Source organism: Schistocerca gregaria, chromosome 4, assembly GCF_023897955.1.
Source record: "Schistocerca gregaria isolate iqSchGreg1 chromosome 4, iqSchGreg1.2, whole genome shotgun sequence".
NCBI lineage: Eukaryota > Metazoa > Arthropoda > Insecta > Orthoptera > Acrididae > Schistocerca > Schistocerca gregaria.
In genome coordinates this window covers 519,693,633-519,714,226 of record NC_064923.1, presented here as the reverse complement: position 1 = coordinate 519,714,226, position 20,594 = coordinate 519,693,633, and the positions used below count along the sequence as shown (strand labels likewise).

Sequence of the window (20,594 nt, the reverse complement as noted above, 5' to 3'; positions counted from 1 at the left end):
ACCAAAGTAGTGTTGGCAAACGCGAGGACAGGCGGTAGAAACTTGCATTATCTTGCTGAAATATAAACCCAGAATGGCTTACCATGAAGGGCATCAAAACGGGGCGCAGAATATCGCCAACGTACCGCGGTACTGTAAGTGTAGCGCGGATGACAACCAAAGCTGTCCTGCTATGAAAAGAAATTGCACCCCAGACCATCACTCCCGGTTGTCAGACTGTATGGCGGGCGACAACCAGGTTGGTGTTCCACCGCCGTCCGAGGCGCCTCCCGACTGTCCTCGCAGGTCACTGGGGTTCAGTCCCAAGCTGGACTCATCACTGAAGACATTCAAGACGACTGCGGTTCAAACCTGCGTCTGGCCAGCCTGATTTAGGTTTTCCGTGATTTCCCTAAATCGCTTCAGGCAATTGCCGGGTTGGTTCGTTTGTAAAGGGCACGGCCGACTTTCTTAACCATCCTTCCCTAAACCGATGGGACCGATGACCTGGCTGTTTGGTCGCCTCGCCATAAATCAACCAACCAGTCAGTGAGATTCCAGACCGAAGACGTATCTGGATACGCCACAGTCAACGGTGGGATATCAACCTGACAGTCGCAGCTCTATGGTCCGACCATCAAGAGTGATGGTCTGGGGTGCAATTTCTTTTCTTTGGTTGTCATCCGCGTTACCCTTACAGCGCAGCGCTACGTTGACGATAACCTACGCCAGTTTTGTTGCCCTTCATGGTAGCCCATCCTAGACTTACATTTTAGCCAAGATAATACAAAGTTTCTACTGCTTGACTTCGTGCTTACCAAACCCTACCTTGGTCAGCAAGATCTCCGGATCTCTTTCAAAGGGAGAACGTTTGGAGCATTTTGGGCAGGGACTCCAAAGCAACTTGGGATTTTGACAATCTAATGCGCCAATTAGACAGAATTTGGCATTATATCCCTCAGGGGACACAGCTTATAATTCTGCCAACCAATGCCAAGGCGAATAACTGCTTGCGTAAGGGCCAGAGGTTGACCAACGTGTTATTGAATTTACGAAGCTCTTTCTCTTAAATAAATCATCTAATTTTTTTGTAATTGCATTCATTTTATTGCCTGTACATTCACATCACATCTACCGATTTCCGTTTCGATCAGATAATTTCTTCGTAGTGCGTCGTATTTTTGTCTTAGAGTCCAGTTCCATTAAAAAAAACTAAGAAGGTGTCTTATTTCTGTGACTATGAACAATAAAAATTACTTGCGTACGTCAGGAAATTTTCCATATTGCCCACTATAACTAGGCGAAAACCACACCTCTATATATTTCTTCATTCTGGATATTTTTGGTCTGACCTTTACTATCTCAAAATGGCTCAAATGGCTCTGAGCATTATGGGACTTAACTTCTGAAGTCATCAGTCCCCTAGGACGTAGAACTACTTAAACTCAACTAACCTAAGGACATCGCACACATTCATGCCCGAGGCAGGATTCGAACCTTCGACCGTAGCTGTCGCGCGGTTCCTGATTGTAGCGCCTCGAACCGCTCGGCCACTCCGGCCGGCCTTTATTAGCTACGTCACCCTGTATGTACTTAGAATTTTTCCGTTGGATAGAAAGATATTGTCATTTTTTCTGCCTTATAACTTAGCGAAATCTTTCAAAATAGAATCTGATCCTATAGAGTTCAAGATATTGCTTTCAATGGCTGAAATTGAGAGTCTGCACAATCGTTCTTGACAAAGTGCTGACCTAAGGTACGCCTTGAGTTTTGAAAACCCCTTTCACCACCAGCCACAGCTGTAGGTGAAGTCAAGCGGATTCGCAAGCTTACGAAAGTACCTGGAAATATGTCAATACAGTTCCTTTTTCTAATGTCAGACAACGAGCTTTGTAGAAGCCTTCCAGCAAAGAGAATGGGCGCTAACATCAAAATTTCATCGTCATATGGGGACTTAACCAGGCAATGGTGTAGCCTGGAATTCTTAAGTTAGTGGTGTCTGGGTATAGTACACCTCATATAGTTTTTTCTGTATTTTGGGCATTTTAACATTCAAATTAGAAATATTATCCACATACCAATCACAAATGTTGAGTCATATTATACTGAAATGGTTTTGTGTCCAAAGCTATTGTACGGAAGTAGCTCAACCTATGTTTTATGTATAGGCGTTACCACGACCCACTCATTATGCAAAAAAAAAAAAACATTTTCATAATTCATCGAATTTTTCCTTACCAGCCGGCCGGAGTGGCCGTGCGGTTCTAGGCGCTACAGTGTGGAGCCGTGCGACCACTACGGTCGCAGTTTCGAATCCTGCCTCGAGCATGGATGTGTGTGATGTCCTTAGGTTAGTTAGGTTTAATTAGTTCTAAGTTCTAGGCGACTGATGACCTCAGAAGTTAAGTCGCATAGTGCTAAGAGCCACTTGAACCATTTTTTTCCGTACCAACACAAGTCTTTTCTCCAGGTAATTATTGAGCAGCTGGTGATGTTATGGCTCATCAGCGTGTGTCGCGAAAACGTCCCAGTTTTCGACCTCAGACGTCAGACGCCAACAAATTTTAATCAGACTGCACACGCGCGTTTTATGCGAGAACATCTGCTTACCTTGTGCAGATACTGACCACGGCAGCTGACGGGACTCACACGGTAGCACGTGTAAAGAGCGTGACAGCCCCGATGCAAACGAGTACGTGCTGGCGAGCAGCGAAGCGGACTCAGGGTACTCGCTAGGGGTGGCGCGGGGTGCCTCGCACTAGGTCGCAGCTCCGTTCTATTTTAGCCGGCCGGGTTGCATCGATCGGCCGCGCAGATTCTCTAGCCGCGCTATTAATAGTCGCGTCCACCTTCTGCCCAGACACGACTGCGCTAATCTCCAGAAATAGCAATCTCTCGCCCTTATTCTAGCCACCCCTCGAGAACGGGAGCGAACCGATAATAAGATGTTTATCTCGACCTACGTATCACGCAATCGCGGACACGCTGAGGCTGAAAAAATTCCATCGCAGAAAACAATACTGGTAAATCCCAGCTGCTCTTGTAAAAACAGGTGACGCATACTTCTTCAACAATCGCCGGGAAAACACGGGTTGAACCAAAATACAATCTGAAGTCCTCATATTTATCAAGTCAAATACTTTAATAGAAACTACGCATTACGCGATACACAGTACTGGCACATGGTAGAGAAATATTCGCAACAGGTGCATGTAGTACTCGAAAACATATTTTTGACACATCTCACGCAAGAAGTGTATGCTTTATTGGAAAACTACTTTTGCTGTATCCCACGATTAGGGTGCTTTATTATCACAAACACTATACTAAGGGCTGAAATATCGTAATGTAAAAACTCACTTTTTCAAAAAAAATGGCTCTGAGCACTATGGGACTCAACTGCTGTGGTCATTAGACCCCTAGAACTTAGAACTAATTAAACCTAACTAACCTAAGGACATCACACACATCCATGCCCGAGGCAGGATTCGAACCTACGACCGTAGCAGTCGCACGGTTCCGGACTGATCGCCTAGAACCGCGAGACCACCGCAGCCGGCACTCACTTTTTGTGACCATGTCTGTCTTTCAGTAAATATGTTTTGAAAAAGATTCTGTCGTCAGCAAACACAGCTTCCTTAGTTTCTTCCAACGTACGTGTTTGTCAAGCTTTACAATTCTATGATATAAATGGAACAGCATACGAGTGGCTTAACTCTTACCTACAAAACAGGAAGCAAAAAGTTTCTTCATATGAGTTAAGTAATTTAAGGAAATCTCCCACTTCATCTAACAAAGGTGAAATTACATTAGGTGTTCCACAGTGTTCGATCACGGGTCCCCTTCTGTTCTTGATACATGTGAATGACCTCCATTCTTTTCTGAAACAAGAAGCTAAAATGACACTGTTTGCTGATGATACAAGCATAATTATTAGTCCAGTAAAGGTAATTCCAATTGGTTTACTGCGAATGGGCTTGCTCTGAACTTTGCAAAAGCACAGTACATCCAATTTTCTACAGAAAGGAGTTCATTTTCTTCAATAAAGATAACACATTAACAGAAGTCAGTAGCCAGGGTAGAGCATACTAAGTTTTTGGCCGTACATATAGATGAGAATTTTAATTGGAAAAATTCATATTTTGGATCCCCTAAAGCGAGAAGGTTGAGCATCTTTTGGAATCAGAATAATTGCTAATTATGAAGATATAGAAATTAGCAAGGTAACATACTTTGTACACTTTCACTCTCTAATGTCATACGGAATAATATTTTGGGGTAACTCAACACTTAGGCAAAAAGTACTCACTGCTCAAAAGAAAGTGGTTAGACTAATGTGTGGGGCTCATAGTCGCACATCATGTAGGCATCTCTTTAAAAGGTTAGGATTTCTTACAACAGCCTCACGTTACATTTACTCAGTAATGAAATTTGTTTTCAACAACATGGACCAGTTTAAAAACAACAGTGACATTCGTGATTATAATACCAGAAGAAAGGAGGACTTACACTATCCTCTACTTAATCTTTGACACAGAAAGAGGTTAAATATTCTGCTGTAAAGATTTTCAGTAAATTACTAGATGAAATAAAATATCTAACAGGCAGCAGTAACAGTTTTTAAAATAAATTGAAATGATATCTCATTGACAATTCCTTCGATACCATAGATGAATTCTTGATCAGGAATAAATAAATCTATACGTATAATATAAACATTTTGTGCCATTTAAGGGAATGGGGTAGGTAATAAAAATTTTAAGCTTTTTTTTTTTTAAAATCTTCATTCATGTGCGCATTTCTTATGCACTTGACACGTTCCAAATCATAACGGTTACCGTGAGACTGGCCCATGGAATATGTAACTAACAAACGAACTACCATCATCAATGGGTTCCCTGTTTATTAATGGTGTAGTTTGTTGTCCAGGTAGATGCCTCCCATCTACAGTACAACTGACGGTGATGTAGTATGTGTTTGCGGGTACAGCTTCACACAGCCGTGACAACGTGGAAACTGTAGAAATACGAAATATCATATGCAGCGCCACTGTAGACAACAGACAGCTACATGGACAAAGTATGTGGTACTAAATAAAAATAAAATTAGGGAGATGTGTACACGACACGTGCAACTCGTCCACGTGTCGTCGACTGTCTTTGTATAAACACTATATAATCGAAATTAGCCGGACACCCTAATGCAATGCAGAATTGACTATTAAATGCCACGAGAGATGGACGCGCCAGTAAGAAAGGTGTTGTCAGTAGGAAACCAGTAACAGCAAAATAGGAGAATGGGTCCACCAGCAGAGCTCAGTGAATTCGAACGTGGTCTAGTCTTTGGATGCCACCTGAAGGATAAATTCATCAGAGACACTTTAACCCTTCTAAAGCTGCCCAAGTCGACTATTAACGACGTGATTGTGTAGTGGATAAGCGAAGGAACGACCACAGATAAATCAAGACCAGGCAGATCACATGTACTTACGGACAGGACCGTCGAATATTGCGGAAGGGAGAAGAATCAGCGCAATTACTTACTCTTGAGTTCCAAGCTGCTCTCTTCAGTCCAGATAGCACAACGAGGGTGCACAGGGACTTAAAGGTAATAGGGTACAGCGGTCGAACAACTCCTCAACGCTACACTTTTCTCCGGTCAGTTCTAAGCGACACCTGAGGTGATGTAAAGAGTGATGACACTGGACACTGAATAACTGAAGACGACCGATTTGGAGGATGAGTCACGCTTTACCGTTGGGAGGGTGTGAGTTTGGCGAATGCCTGGAGAATGTTACTTGCCATCGCGTGTAGTGCCCACACTGAGATATTAAGGAGGTGGTGTTCCGATATGGAAACTTTTTTATAGTTTTGGTGTGGTCGCCTTATTCCGATTACGAAAACGCTAAACACGGAAGGATATGAACATATTTGTGTATTGCGTGGAATAGAGGAACAATTCGGAGACGATGATTGCTTGTGTCAGCACGATAATGCACCCTACCCTAAAGCAGATTCCGTGATTCAATGGTTAATGGACGATAACATTCATCATATGAACTGTTCTCCACAGAGTCTCGACCTGAACCCAATGAGGCACCTTTGAGATAAATTACAATGTCGAGCTCCCTCCAGACCCCAGCGTCACCCATTACTACCTCCTGTGGTTTCTGCTCTTGCGGAAAAATGGGCCGCCATTCCTCCACAGACATTCAGATAACGCATTGAAAGTGTTTCCATCAGAGCTGAAGCCATCATAAAGTCGAAGGGTGGACACTGGAAGTAAAGTTTTCCACCACCCTCATGACATGTTCAGTTTGTGATCTGTTATCAGAACCCTTCTTCTAAATAATCATTTCATTAAATAAAATCGCGTACGCAATGTATAAAAGTGCTGTTCATTAGAGAGCTCTCTGTCTAAAATTCCTAACGAGATAATATGGCTTCTGTACACTGTCAACATGCCTCTGAAGGTGTTTAAAACTTAGTCCGTGTGCATGTTATTACTTTATGTCAAGGTGTGTTGTAAGCGGTAAGCTCCCTGCTGGTTTGAGTAGTTGGTTGATTTGGGAGAGGGGACCAAACAGCGAAGTCCCAGTGGATTAGGGATGGATAGGAAAGCCGGCCGTGCCTTTTCAAACGAACCATCTCGGCTTTTGCCTGAAGCAATTTGTGGAAATCTCGGAAAACCTAAATTAGGATGACCGAACGCGGGTTTGAACCGTCGTCCTCCTGAATGCGAGTCCAGTGTGCCAACCATTGCGCCACCTCGCTCGGTCCCACTGGTTTGGCGTGTACCACAGCGACGTCGTTCGAACATTCAGCCACTATCGCGAGACATAAGGCACTGATGATCTCGTAGTAGTCCATGAGTTCAGCAGCACTTGCTGATAACCGAGCATAAAAACTAATTATGAGTTGTAGATACCCTCAAGAGAATGTAGCTCAACTGCGCACTGTTTTCTTCCGCTTCCTTTGGCCGGCCGTGGTGATCGAGCGGTTCTAGGCGCTACAGTCTGGAACCGCGCGACCGCTACGGTCGCAGGTTCGAATCCTGCCTCGGGCATGGATGTGTATGATGTCCTATGTTCTAGGGGACTGATGGTCTCAGAAGTTAAATCCCGTAGGCCTCAGAGCCATTTGAACCCTTTGAACCGCTCCCTTTTTGGCAACTGTGCCGACCCAGACAAGACTAAGTTTTCTCCTTACAATCCATGTAGCCTATGAGCACGCATTGTGAACAGTGTAAAGCATATAGCACAATGGTTATCGCTTTAAGTGTGACAGGGATCGCCTAGAATGGAACCTGGTTCAGTGGCCTCAAGTTCTCTTCACCAACGAGTGCAGGTTTGCCTGACTCCTGTGGGAACACACAGGCACCGGCGCATGTCCCACCTGTTTGATTCGATGAGTCCTCGCGTTCAGCGACGATGCAGCCTGTAAAACCGACCTGCCGCGCTTTGACTGTGCAATCTCTGACGTTCCGCTGTGGTGGCAGAGTCGTACACTTTGAAACTATATGCCAAGCTACAGGTTCCTTGGCCAACAAATAAGACCCAAACTCGTCTGGTGAAAAGAGGCTGTAGACTATTATTGGCCGTAGTGTCCGCCAATTAAGCTGGTACACATACGAGGCCTACATTTTTTTTTTCAACCTCCGATCATTCGCGAAATGGAAACCACAGTGAAAATCAAAAATGTTTTGTTTGCAACATTCAGCTACACCTTACGATTATTTCTTTATATAGTCGCCGCTCCGACTTAGACATTTGTCATAGCGTGGTACCAACTTTACAGTACCCTCGTCGTAGAAGCAGCCGCTTGTGATTTCTGCCAATTCCGTATCCGCGTCTGTAGCTCGTTGTCTGTGTGAAAACGCTGTATTCATAGGCAGCGATTCCTGTGAGCGAAGAGATGAAACTCAGAGGGAGCCAAGTCCAAGCTACAGGGTGTCCAGAAAAGGACTCCCTGATTTCAAAATTAAATATCTCGAAAACAAAGATCGATAGAGGAATGCAGAAAACGGTATGTTTATTGTGAAAGCTGCAAGAAGTTTATACAGCAGTTTGAAATAATAGTTACAAACGCTGCTAACAGATGACGCTGTAATCGCCATAGGTAATGCCTAGTATAAATAGTGATCCGAAGCCCAGAGCGATCAGTTCCACTATTGAAACGTGAAAAGAGGTTAGCGTACCGAAGGAAGAGATTAAAACCATGTACTCCATTGAACAACGCGTTTTTCTGGTGCTAGTGTACCACAGGTTAGAAGAGTCCTACGGCAACAAGGCGAAGTTTTCAAGCACGATTTAATGTTCCAAAAGGACCCGATGCGAAAACCATTCGTACGCTCTTCGCAAAATTTCAACGAACAGGCAGCATAACTGATGATCTAGTGGGGTATGTTGGCCGCAAGCAAACCGCAGTTAGCCTGAAAATATCGCCACAGTTTCTGTAATTATTCAGCGAAATCCAATGTCATCCGTCCGTAAAATTGCATCTGAGACTAGTTTGAATAGTTCCAGCATGCAGAAAATACTGAGGAAGAGCCTACACATGTTTCCAATCAAAATTCAAACGCACCAGGCCATACCCGTACGAGCTGTGCAACAAAGGGTTGCCTTTGCTAATCATATGCTCACAATGATTGATAGTGAAGTATTTGATGTTGGCTGCATCTGGTTTACAGATGAAGGACACTTCCACCTGAATGGATACGTGAATAAGCAGAACTGGAGATTTTGGGGTTCCGAAAAGCCATATTGGTGTGAAGCGAAACACCTGTATTCTCCTAAAGTTACTGTGTGGGCTGCAGTATGCAGCGGAGGCATTATTGGCCCTTTTTTCATTCGAGAAACGGTCATTTGTGCACGTTACATTGCAATTTTGGAAAAATTTGTCGCCACACAGCAAGCGTTAGAGGATCGACCAGGTACTGAATGGTTTATGGAAGATGGAGCCCGACCACATCGGACCGAACAAGTGTTTCGATTTCTTGAGGAATACTTCGAGAATCAAGTCATTGCTTTGGAATATCCCAAATTTACTGGTGCAGGCATGGATTGGCCTCCATATTCGCCGGATTCGACTCCCTGTGACTTTTTTTTTTGTGGGGCACAGTGAAAGACATGGTCTACCCGAAGCATCCCGCCACGCTGGACGAGCTTGAATCGGCGGTCTCTGTAGCATGTGAATCCATTTCGGTTGAGACACTACGAAATGTGATGGCGCATTTCATTCTTCGTTTGCGCCACCTCTGCAGTGCCAATGGTGAACATTTTGCAAACATTGCGATGTGATTCTTTGCAAAGATTGTTTTCATACGATTATTTCACTTATGTATGCTGATATGAGCTGTACAGCATACAGCGCCATCTGTTAGCAGCTTTTGTAACTATTATTTCAAACTGCTGCATAAACTTCCTACAGCTTTCACAATAAACATACCGTTTACTGCATTCCTCCATCGATTTTTGTTTTCGAGATATTTAATTTTGAAATCAGCGAGCCCTTTTCGGAGCACCCTGTATATGGTGAGTGATCAAACAATTGAAAACGTTGTAAAGCGTCTTCGTTGCCCCTGCTGTATGTGGCCGAAAATTATCATGAAGTTACGTTATGTGGGCTGCGTGAAATCAGGCGAAACCTGTCAGCAGGCACTCCACTTAACAGGAAGGCAATATTTTCTAGACATATTTATGTGCTCATTGTGCGCTCCGAAATGAGAAGTGCGACGTGTCGTAATAGACAGCAGTACCAGACATACTGCGCACAATCTTACCAGATTGTCCCTGTGGTTTTAATGTCGCAACCTATCAGAGATTGAAAAAAATGTCCTCTTAAGTATCATATTGATAATCAAGCCGATATGAGCATCACACCAGTGCACAAGAAGCCTTTACCAGAGCCACTAATTCAAACTAGTCGCCTCCCCAACGTTCTCTATGCGAACGCGCGACACCAGTATCAGATAAAACAACCAGGTGAAATTACTAACACACATTTAGTGAAATCTGTGTAAAATATTCTGCCATGTGGGATTTTTACACTGAACATCAGGTTATTTAAGTACTGCTGGGCACTGTTCACAAAAGGATCCTAGACTTGTGACAGTTTTACACCCCCTCCCCCTCTCAGTCATAACAATAAGGCCATCCCCAATTATCTAAAACAGTGGTTTCCGACCTTTCTGAAGCCATTACCCTGGAGTGCAATCAGATATTAGATAGCGACCACCCTCCTTCCCCTACCGTCATTAACATTAGCTCTTAAATAAACTTTACAACGAAATATAATTTTCTTTGAATACATTTATTTTTAAAATGATGAAAGATATTTAGTTTCTTAGGCGTTTTATTAAACTACGATCTGATGAGTCAATGACAATTCGTACTCACACAAATCCTTCTCGGCCGGCCGCGGTGGTGTAGCGGTTCTATGCGCTTCAGTCTGGAACCTCGCTACCGCTGCGGTCGCAGGTTCGAATCCTGCCTCGGGCATGGATGTGTGTGATGTCCTTAGGTTAGTTAGGTTTAAGTAGTTCTAAGTTCTAGGGGACTGATGACCACAGATGTTAAGTCCCATAGTGCTCAGAGCCATTTGTACCAAATATTTCTCTGGAAAGAAGGCTAACTTTCGACATTGCACCATTCCTGTCCCTGACACCCGACACTTGCTTCATCCATACCCAGCAACTGAAACTAATCTAATCTAATCTATTTAAACTCAATCAAGTAAAATTGTGTGTACTATGCTTACTGTTTGTAAAGCACTTGATTGCTGGACTCCTTACTTCTGAACTGACAGAAACTGGAAGATCACTGCCACTAATAATAATAATAATAATAATAATAATAATGTGTAGCCGTTACAGTTGTGTAGCAGCCGTTACATAGTTATTGTGGTGTAGAACTTTCAATTACTTTATTTATAGTGGTGAAATCAATAATGAGACAACTTCTGGTTATTGCGGGAATGGCATACAATTAGTAAGAGGCATTTTAATGAGATATTTAATCATAAACGATGTACGTTTCTCTCTCAATTTTAATATCATAGATGTATGGTGCAAAGAATGTGTGTTAGGGTAACTATGTGACTTAGATGATGATCATACATTCGTTTCATAAGCTGTGACTTCCACCACATGGTGATCACAAAGTAGACGAAGTTAAGGGAATCTGTTGCATTGGAAGAAAAATAATTCATGTCGGACGAATCATGGACATAAAAAGCAGACTGGCGCACTCAAAGACGGATTTTAGAGCAAAAGGAAGTCAACTGGTATCAAACAAAGGCCTTCATTTGACGAAGAAATTTCTGAGAATACACGTTTGAAGCATTGCATTGTACGGTAATCAACATGGACTGTAAGAAAACCGGAAAAGAAGAGAATCGAAGCGTTTGAGATGTGATGCTACAGAAGAATGTTGAAAATTACGTGGACTGATAGGGTAAGAAATGGGGAGGTTCTCCGTGGAATTGGTGCAGAAAGGAACATTTTCGAAAATCTGACAAGGAGAAGGAATTGGAAATTAAAGCATCAGGGAATAACTTCCATGGTACTGGAGGAAGTTGTAGAGGGCAAAAACTGGTAGAGGAAGACTTCATTTATTTCATCAATAATTATTTCCTGATCAGACTGTATTGTCGTATTAAGTTAAATGAATATTAACACAAATTATCCTGCTACAACGAAATTACTCTTAAATATTTTCACAGCATCTATTTAATGCTGGACAGTTCAACATTTAATCACTGAGCAGTGACCCATTGGGTTTTCATTATAAGTGCCAGATTAAGATACAGAAGCGTTCACCTCTCCTCTTCTGCTGTATTTAAATGCGGAAAACTGTCGTTTAGTGGGTACTGGTGTGATCAAGAACTTCGACATCGCCATCTGAGTAGTCTGTGGGTTTTGTCATATCGTTGCTACCTCAACAGCATGAGGAAAACTCCCATAGCCAAGAAAACCACACACACATACACACACACACACACACACACACACACACACACACACACACACACACACGCACGCACTCACCATTTCTTGGGTTTTCTGCTTCTTTACACCCGTAGGTGTCGTGCTTTGCCATTTGGAATAGTATTCAGGAAAGCTTCCATGTTTCATCTGGAAAAGACTGTGCTAGAACAATGGATCAGCTTACTGTTCTTGCTTTAGTACGTTTCACAGTTCCGCTGTCTACTCCATTTCTTTCGTTTCTCCGAATCATTCGTCCAGCTACCAATTTGGTAATGTCACTCATAAATCAGTCTACGCCAGCCTTCAGCTTGAAGCTTTGATGGCTGATTTCAGATTTGGTTGACACTATAGTAGTAAGAAAACTCGTTTGTCTGTCGTCTGCGGTCTGAAGGTCGACCGGAGGAATGCCAATAACAACAAACACAAAATCGACAGAAGCCGTGCCAAAGTCATCAGAGTGGCGCAACAGCAAACACCTCTGTGCTCTCCGCGCGGACCTTGCCGGCTTTATCTTCCATATGACTAGTCAGTGGGCGAGCGCACATTCGTGCCATACACAATGGTATTATCCAGTAATGCAGATTATTTTACCTAGTTTTTCGCTGAATGTGTATAGTCCATTCCGGCTCTTTTGTTCTTTTTCTGAAATGCATTTAACTGGATAGTTTCTGCCTGCTTTCTCAACTTGAGTGATCGAAGTTCTCCTAAATATAGGACCAATTTTTATATGCCGATATCTTCGATTTCAGTCGCGCTAAGCTCAAAATTTCAGTTAATTTTTCTAGAAAATTTGGCTCTTAGGTCGTGACACCTGCACCAATTTAATTTTTCTAGAAAATTTGGCTCTTAGGTCGTGACACCTGCACCAATTTAATTTTTCTAGAAAATTTGGCTCTTAGGTCGTGACACCTGCACCACATGTTGCGGGTGCACAGTTGCCAACAGACAAGTCCCTGATCATTTTGTAGTGGGTTAAGAGCAGCCAGGCAGCCTGGTTAAAGGTGAATGTGTCGCGATATCGATCCCATTGCAGATATTCTGAACACTTTTGGTAGGTATGTACCTACTAACGTTAAGAGATCAGGTTAACTTGCGATCTGTTGCTCACGCGATATCAGTGATCTTTGACATGATCATGAGCAATAAGATATGCCGTTTTATTTAGATGAACAGTACGACGTTCTCGATGAAGGAGATAGCAATGTTGAACCACTGCTGCCGCAATAATTCTCCCAGGTGGACACATAGCTTGGATGTCGTTCCTGACAAATTGTACTTCGTCGTCCCAGAAATCTTTCAGTAGCGTCCAAAACTGTGTACTTTGTGGGACAGTTCATCTTTGTAATTGCCTCTGGATGTTACTCGTCTTAAACAGTCAGAGTTTTAGCCCAGTGGAGATGAGGACCGCAATAATGGAACACAGAACTGATAAATAACATGGGCTCCGTTACGACCAATCAGCACCAGTAGCCCATGTCACTAACGCACGCCTGCCGCTGCGGCTGAGCGGTTGTAGACGCTTCAGTCCGAAACCGCGCTGCTGCTACGGTATCAGGTTCGAATCCTGCCTCGGGCATGGATGTGCGTGATGTCCTTAGGGTTAATTAGGTTTAAGTAGTTCTAAGTCTAGGGAACTGATGACCTCAGACGTTAAGTCCCACAGTGCTTAGAGCCACTTGAACCATTTGAACTAACACAAGCCCATGTGGTTGCACTCGACTCTGAGATACCCGGTTCAAATCCCGGTAGCGGAATAATTTTCGCAGCTAATATTTGGCCGGCGAAGGAAGGACAGGTTGTCGTGTAAAGTTCCTGATCCCCAGGCTTTGTGCTGATACCCTGGATGAAATTCCAAAGCTCCCCGCAGTGTCTCGCGAAGTGAGGGCTTGTGACTCAGTGTATGGTGATCCGTCCTTCGGACAGACTTTAATCCAAGCGATCCTTTTGGTATCATTCGAGAGAAGTAGATTGTGTGTTGGCACTGAGTCTCACCTTAACACAAACTTACCCACACTCAGCAAACACATTTATGATAGAGTTCTCATACACCGTCTGAAAAGTGGCCCTTGTGTATGGGGAGGGGGGGGGGGGGGGGGGGGGGGACCTTCTCCGATTAGGCGTCTTAACAGTTTCTCAGTCTTCCAATCAATATTTCTTCCTGGTTGTCCAACAGCTCTGTGTGGTTGTTATAGTCCGGATACCTTGCACATCATTCGAATTACTCGTTTCGCCTTAATTTGAACATTTCGAGAACACCCCTGATCCTCCTTTTGTTTGAGCCACCCCGAAGGTTTTGTCGGGTTGCAATCTTACACAGGTTATGTGCGGTAAAATATAAATGCAAAGGTGTTTCTGTAATGTTCCACTCCCGAATAAAATCACAAGTGACAGCTGCTGGGGAGGTACCCTAGTCGTTTACGATAAATATTTAGCTCTATATACGATACATAGCACTTCTTCTGCTAACCAGGCCAGTGAAATATCTTGTCATAAATACTTTACCGTCATTTTACGATAAACATCCACAGTCGTCTTATATAACAGATACTTCCTTCAACTATAGTTTTCTGTTGTCAAATCGGACTTCATCTCCAAATAATACATTTTATGGAATTAAAAAAATGTATTGAAATAAATATCCATTTGAACTAAAATTCCTGTATTTCACAAGTTATTCTCAACTCTGAATCCAATTCAACTATTTTCACAGATACTACCTTCTTTGCACTGAGAGGTGCACATGCGAATTATTTGAGTAAAGTGACAAATACATTCCTTGATATTTAGTATACGAACAGGAATTCTTAATTATTACTTGTCTAATGTACAAGATACAGCACAGAGTCTACGATAAACACACCATACATAATTACACCGAAGGATAATTGTAGTTCCTTTCTGTCAATAACACATTTCCATGCCTCAAATGTGCACTGTTGCTCTCTCTGGCCACTGTACACGGTTACCTTGATGGGCAGAAATAAAGTAAATAAATATTACCTCCGTTAATATTACATTAGACAAAATTAAACTACCTCGCTTCTCTAGGTTGCAATTCTGCTCCAAATGTCGATGCGATGCCATTTTCTCTAGAGTTTTCTCTCGGAAGCAGACCAAGGATGGCCTGCGCTGACGCCGTGCAGTGATGTTCCCAACCTGTAGTGAAGGGATTTTTAAATACGAGCCAGGACTAACAGTGGCATTACTGGCCGTCATGATTGTCTGTCAGCCGCAGCCCTGACGTGAATTCCTTGTGGGCGGAGCTTCCTGATAGTGGTAATAAATACAGGATTCTACTTGGCGACACATCTACGATATCCGTCGCGTTCTGAGAATGACCTTCGCCGCTCTAATGTACCACTATATCAGGTCGTTCCAAGTCGCACGTAGTAAGCTTGCCTGGCAGTGTGCTGCATCGTCTTCTTAGACACTCTTATCTACATTCCCCATGTAGTTGGATCAAGAGTAGCAGGGCAGTGGACAAGCCTTCGGGCCGGGTCATCTAGGGTTAGAGTTCGTGCCTGGAAACCGAAAGGGTATTGAATCGCAGTCGGACCATGGAGCATTTCAGTCTGCCTTTAACCAAGCCTTCACCTCTCAGTGTTATGAAAATTCTCCAGGAACAACACGTGTTTCATCAGACTCCACGTTAAGCTGCAGATCCCTTTGTCTGGTATGATTACTGACTGTAGGCTAGGGAGATGCAAGATGACAAAGTGGCATCCAGCTGAAAGACCGCAGCAGGCCATTGAAACACACACGAAATTATTAGTCGTTAAGCCACTCAACTCCCATTCTCTAAGACCGAGTTTCAAATTCCTGTCCGGCTATCTAGAGTTTGGTTCTTCTGTGGCTTCCCTAAATCTACAATCAAATTGACGTTAATTATCTGTCCCAGCCTGCGTTTCATTTCTACTGACCACGTCGTCGACGCGACGTTAGAGCAGTCACTTTCCTTCCCTCATTTCCACGAAACTGCCACCGCTTCACCTCGCTGCACGTCATTAGCAGGTGAACGAATTTATTCCTGGCTTCGGTATGTTAAGTGATTACTTTTCGTTACAGCGAGCTATATTATGATTGTAGTTGGTGATGTTATTTCAAGATAACCTGCTACTTTAAACTATGTTAGGCTTCGTGATTTACAAGTTACTATTTATACATTCCAATAGCCAAGATATTCATAAAGTTACTCAAATAAATAAAGCAACGTAAAAGGAGTAAATGTGGCGATTACTTAGCATTAACCGGACGGCACGATTCGAAACTATTTCAGTATCGGCCACAAACGTTCAGCTACTTGAGGTGCAGTTGAGTACTAATATGTTTTTTCGACAGAGTAAGTTGAAAGATATACGTGCTTTGCGTCCAGTTTCGTAGTTCTTCTGTTCCATTTCGAAAGACAACGGACATAAAAGTACATAAGATAAACCACACAAATTTTTTCTTAAAAATGATAGCAACTTCGTCTCAGAACTTCTCTATCCACAGTATAAACCTGTTGTTAGCACTAGCTAAGAATGAGTGTTCATCTATTCGTATGACACACGTGTTTCTCTTTACAGGTGTCTTTAGTCCCTGAACATACTGGTGATGACTTTGACGCTGAGGAAATGGCTACATCTGCAGATAAGCACGAAATCGGTGAGTTCTATCGCAGCAGTTGTATCATCACACGTCGCTGTATAAGAGTGCATCTTAACTTAGTCAAAAGGTCTCCAAGAATACTGTACGATTCACACTATATCTCAGAATAATCTAAGGTCCTTTTTTTCCTTCGTAACACTTCACTCCAACAGACTTCCAAATTCGTGTCTCGTTATCTTCTAATAGTATGGGCATAGGGACTTCCATTGGTGTAGGCGTTTCAGTAACATTTCTTCCACAGTCACAATTATTTATCTATCCCTGTTAATGTCACTATGAATACTATCCAACGTGAGGCTGTAGATATCGAAGTCCCATCCTGATCAGGGACATCACAGGACGCTGGGCTTGTGAATCCAGATCTTGCCTACTGTAAAGTCTCTAACAGTTCCACTGTAGTTGTACCTCGTGATATTCTCGTAATTTCAGTACCACTTCAATACAGCCTTATGTTACACAAATGACAAGCACATCTCGCGCACTGTTGTTACTCGATTGCCTTCTGCACTCATGGCTCGTCGCCTCATCCCTCATCACACGCGCATGCGAGCAACTACACTCCTGGAAATGGAAAAAAGAACACATTGACACCGGTGTGTCACACCCACCATACTTTCTCCGGACACTGCGAGAGGGCTGTACAAGCAATGATCATACGCACGGCACAGCGGACACACCCGGAACCGCGGTGTTGGCCGTCGAATGGCGCTAGATGCGCAGCATTTGTGCACCGCCGCCGTCAGTGTCAGCCAGTTTGCCGTGGCATACGGAGCTCCATCGCAGTCTTTAACACTGATAGCATGCCGCGACAGCGTGGACGTGAACCGTATGTGCAGTTGACGGACTTTGAGCGAGGGCGTACCTGTATAGTGGGCATGCGGGAGGCCGGGTGGACGTACCGCCGAATTGCTCAACACGTGGGGCGTGAGGTCTCCACAGTACATCGATGTTGTCGCCAGTGGTCGGCGGAAGGTGCACGTGCCCGTCGACCTGGGACCGGACCGCAGCGACGCAAGGATGCACGCCAAGACCGTAGGATCCTACGCAGTGCCGTAGGGGACCGCACCGCCACTTCCCAGCAAATTAGGAACACTGTTGCTCCTGGGGTATCGGCGAGGACCATTCGCAACCGTCTCCATGAAGCTGGGCTACGGTCCCGCACACCATTAGGCTGTCTTCCGCTCACGCCCCAACATCGTGCAGCCCGCCTCCAGTGGTGTCGCGACAGGCGTGAATGGAGGGACGAATGGAGACGTGTCGTCTTCAGCGATGACAGTCGCTTCTGCCTTGGTGCCAATGATGGCCGTATGCGTGTTTGGCGCCGTGCAGGTGAGCGCCACAATCAGGACTGCATATGACCGAGGCACACAGGGCCAACACCCGGCATCATGGTGTGGCGAGCGATCTCCTACACTGGCCGTACACCTCTGGTGATCGTCGAGGGGACACTGAATAGTGCACGGTACATCCAAACCGTCATCGAACCCATCGTTCTACCATTCCTAGACCGGCAAGGGAACTTGCTGTTCCAACAGTACAATGCACGTCCGCATGTATCCCTTGCCACCCAACGTGCTCTAGAAGGTGTAAGTCAACTACCCTGGCCAGCAAGATCTCCGGATCTGTCCCCCATTGAGCATGTTTGGGACTGGATGAAGCGTCGTCTCACGCGGTCTGCACGTCCAGCACGAACGCTGGTCCAACTGAGGCGCCAGGTGGAAATGGCATGGCAAGCCGTTCCGCAGGACTACATCCAGCATCTCTACGATCGTCTCCATGGGAGAATAGCAGCCTGATTGCTGCGAAAGGTGGATATACACTGTACTAGTGCCGACATTGTGCATGCTCTGTTACCTGTGTCTATGTGCCTGAGGTTCTGTCAGTGTGATCATGTGATGTATCTGACCCCAGGAATGTGTCAATAAAGTTTCCCCTTCCAGGGACAATGAATTCACGGTGTTCTTATTTCAATTTCCAGGAGTGTACTTTGCCAGCATCATTACCCTTGACAAATTTAATACATACAGTACATTTACGAATAAGATTGTATTTAGAAATTATTGAATTACAAACACTGGAAACCTTTTTTTGCCCCTCCACCCGTATTACGTTCGTTTATTTCACATTGTGCTCATGGCATTAGCGTGTGCATTAGAGATTTAAAGTGTAACTCTTGTATCTTGCTTGCGCGTGCGGATTCCGTAACTCGCGGAAACTAGCGGACCGAGATCTGCTTTGTACTGCACAAACATAATTTACCCCCACCGACAGGGTGAACGCCAACGTTGAAACCGGGTTCCCAACCAGTAATAGCCTAAGTTAGGTCAGGATGACACTGTTTTTAGGATTTCATACCTCTGTCGATAACAACGGAAACCTTAGAGGATGATTTTGGTGTCCATCTGTCCGTCCGACTGTTAAAAATAGTAGACTATCAAGTTGAAATTTACGTCGAATAATGAGATCCCTTGCGGTGAAAAAACTGAAAGTCAGTACAATCAAAAGATACTGCCATTTATTTTACATACTTCTACGTATATTCTCAAACGCATTCTTCAAAACCTATGGGGTGTATCCCGTTACCTACAACGAAGGAATTTGGCAAGTAGCTTGGTTTCACAGTACAAAATGGGGAAAAATATCCGAAGACTGTTAATTTGTAATTATATCACAAGGAAAAAAATTGTTTTGGTCATTTGTTATCCACCTGTCTGTCCTTCTATTAGCTTTTTTTCAGGAATAATATATCTTGTTTGTATCGATATCGATAACAGAAAAAATCGTCGACAGTCTAGATTCCCGGGAGGGATGAAATATCCATATACATAATTAAGTTTTACGGAATCCTACTCGAACTTATCCATATTGCTTATTACAATTTGTGACACTCCACGGGCAATACATTTGGATTAGAGTGTTGGAAGCACTATTTATATCTTGCACTAATTATTAGCAATTAAATGGCTAGGCCATTGATTGTTTCTGGATAGAGAAAACCAACACCACTGAAGCAAGATAACTGCTTTTTTTAAAAAAAATAAACGCTACGATCAAATTCATCAATCAGCTGGTGAGTACCGAGGAAGAAGAGTGGCGCGTCCGCTGTTGAGTGCCCAAGTGGTTTCTCGTTTGGTATGTCTTCTAAACACCTCGCACCTCCTTTATTTGTGCCAGCTAATCAGGGGCGGGTACTCCAGTTTTTTATGTCTTGTATAGTAACCACAACTTTGAAAAGCAATTAATATTTCCACATATCTTCCTGGGAGACCGATTCTCTTTGTCTGTGTGCCTTGAATTTCAGAAGTTGTTTTTTTATATTAAATAGGAGATATAGACTGTAAATGGAGGTCTGCGATTCGCTGGTTCAGTGTTCGGCGACAGTTGACTTTCACTCCAGCCTGCTGCCGGCCTACCACTGGATAGCGTTCCTCTGGGCCACGTACAAGCAGTAGGAGTAGTATTAGTAGTAGTAGTAGTGGTAGTAGCAGATTTATTCATCCGTACAACACTTTTACAAGGATACTGGAAATGTCTTGGTATTAAAATTTAAAAACAACAAAAAATCGTAATTTTTTGTACACACGCTTTTATATACTTACAGGTCCAGTTTGACAAAGATGGAACTAGTAGTCAGACATGCCCTTAAAGTAGGAACCATCCCGGCATCTGCCTGAAGTAATTTAGGGGAATGATGGGGCACCTAAATCAGGATGTCTGGCAGAAAATTGGAGTCACCGCCCTCCAAAATACACGGTCAATCTGTTTAAAAGAGTTCTACCTCATTGTTTTTATCGCTCGTGTACGATACAGTTTCATAAAGAACTTGTTTAACAAGGTAAAAGGCTAGAGCTACATTGTTTATTCGTTTCTCACTCCCATTCACTACGCGCTACGTGCACTATACACACATTGTTTCACAATGTAACACTATACGCTATCACATGACGTCAGGGCCGTAGCGACGATGCTTGTTTCCATTTTCT

At 43.7% G+C, this 20,594-nt stretch overlaps 1 protein-coding gene across 1 annotated transcript in view; it reads left to right on the top strand.

The window, feature by feature from the left end:
* Nucleotides 1–20,594, top strand: part of LOC126266679 (ras guanyl-releasing protein 3-like) — a 350,931-nt gene that overhangs the window by 172,925 nt on the left and 157,412 nt on the right. The window contains exon 2 of the mRNA XM_049971101.1: nucleotides 16,530–16,608. Coding sequence (XP_049827058.1) covers nucleotides 16,530–16,608 — 79 coding nt within the window. The remainder of the gene's footprint in view (nucleotides 1–16,529; nucleotides 16,609–20,594) is intronic.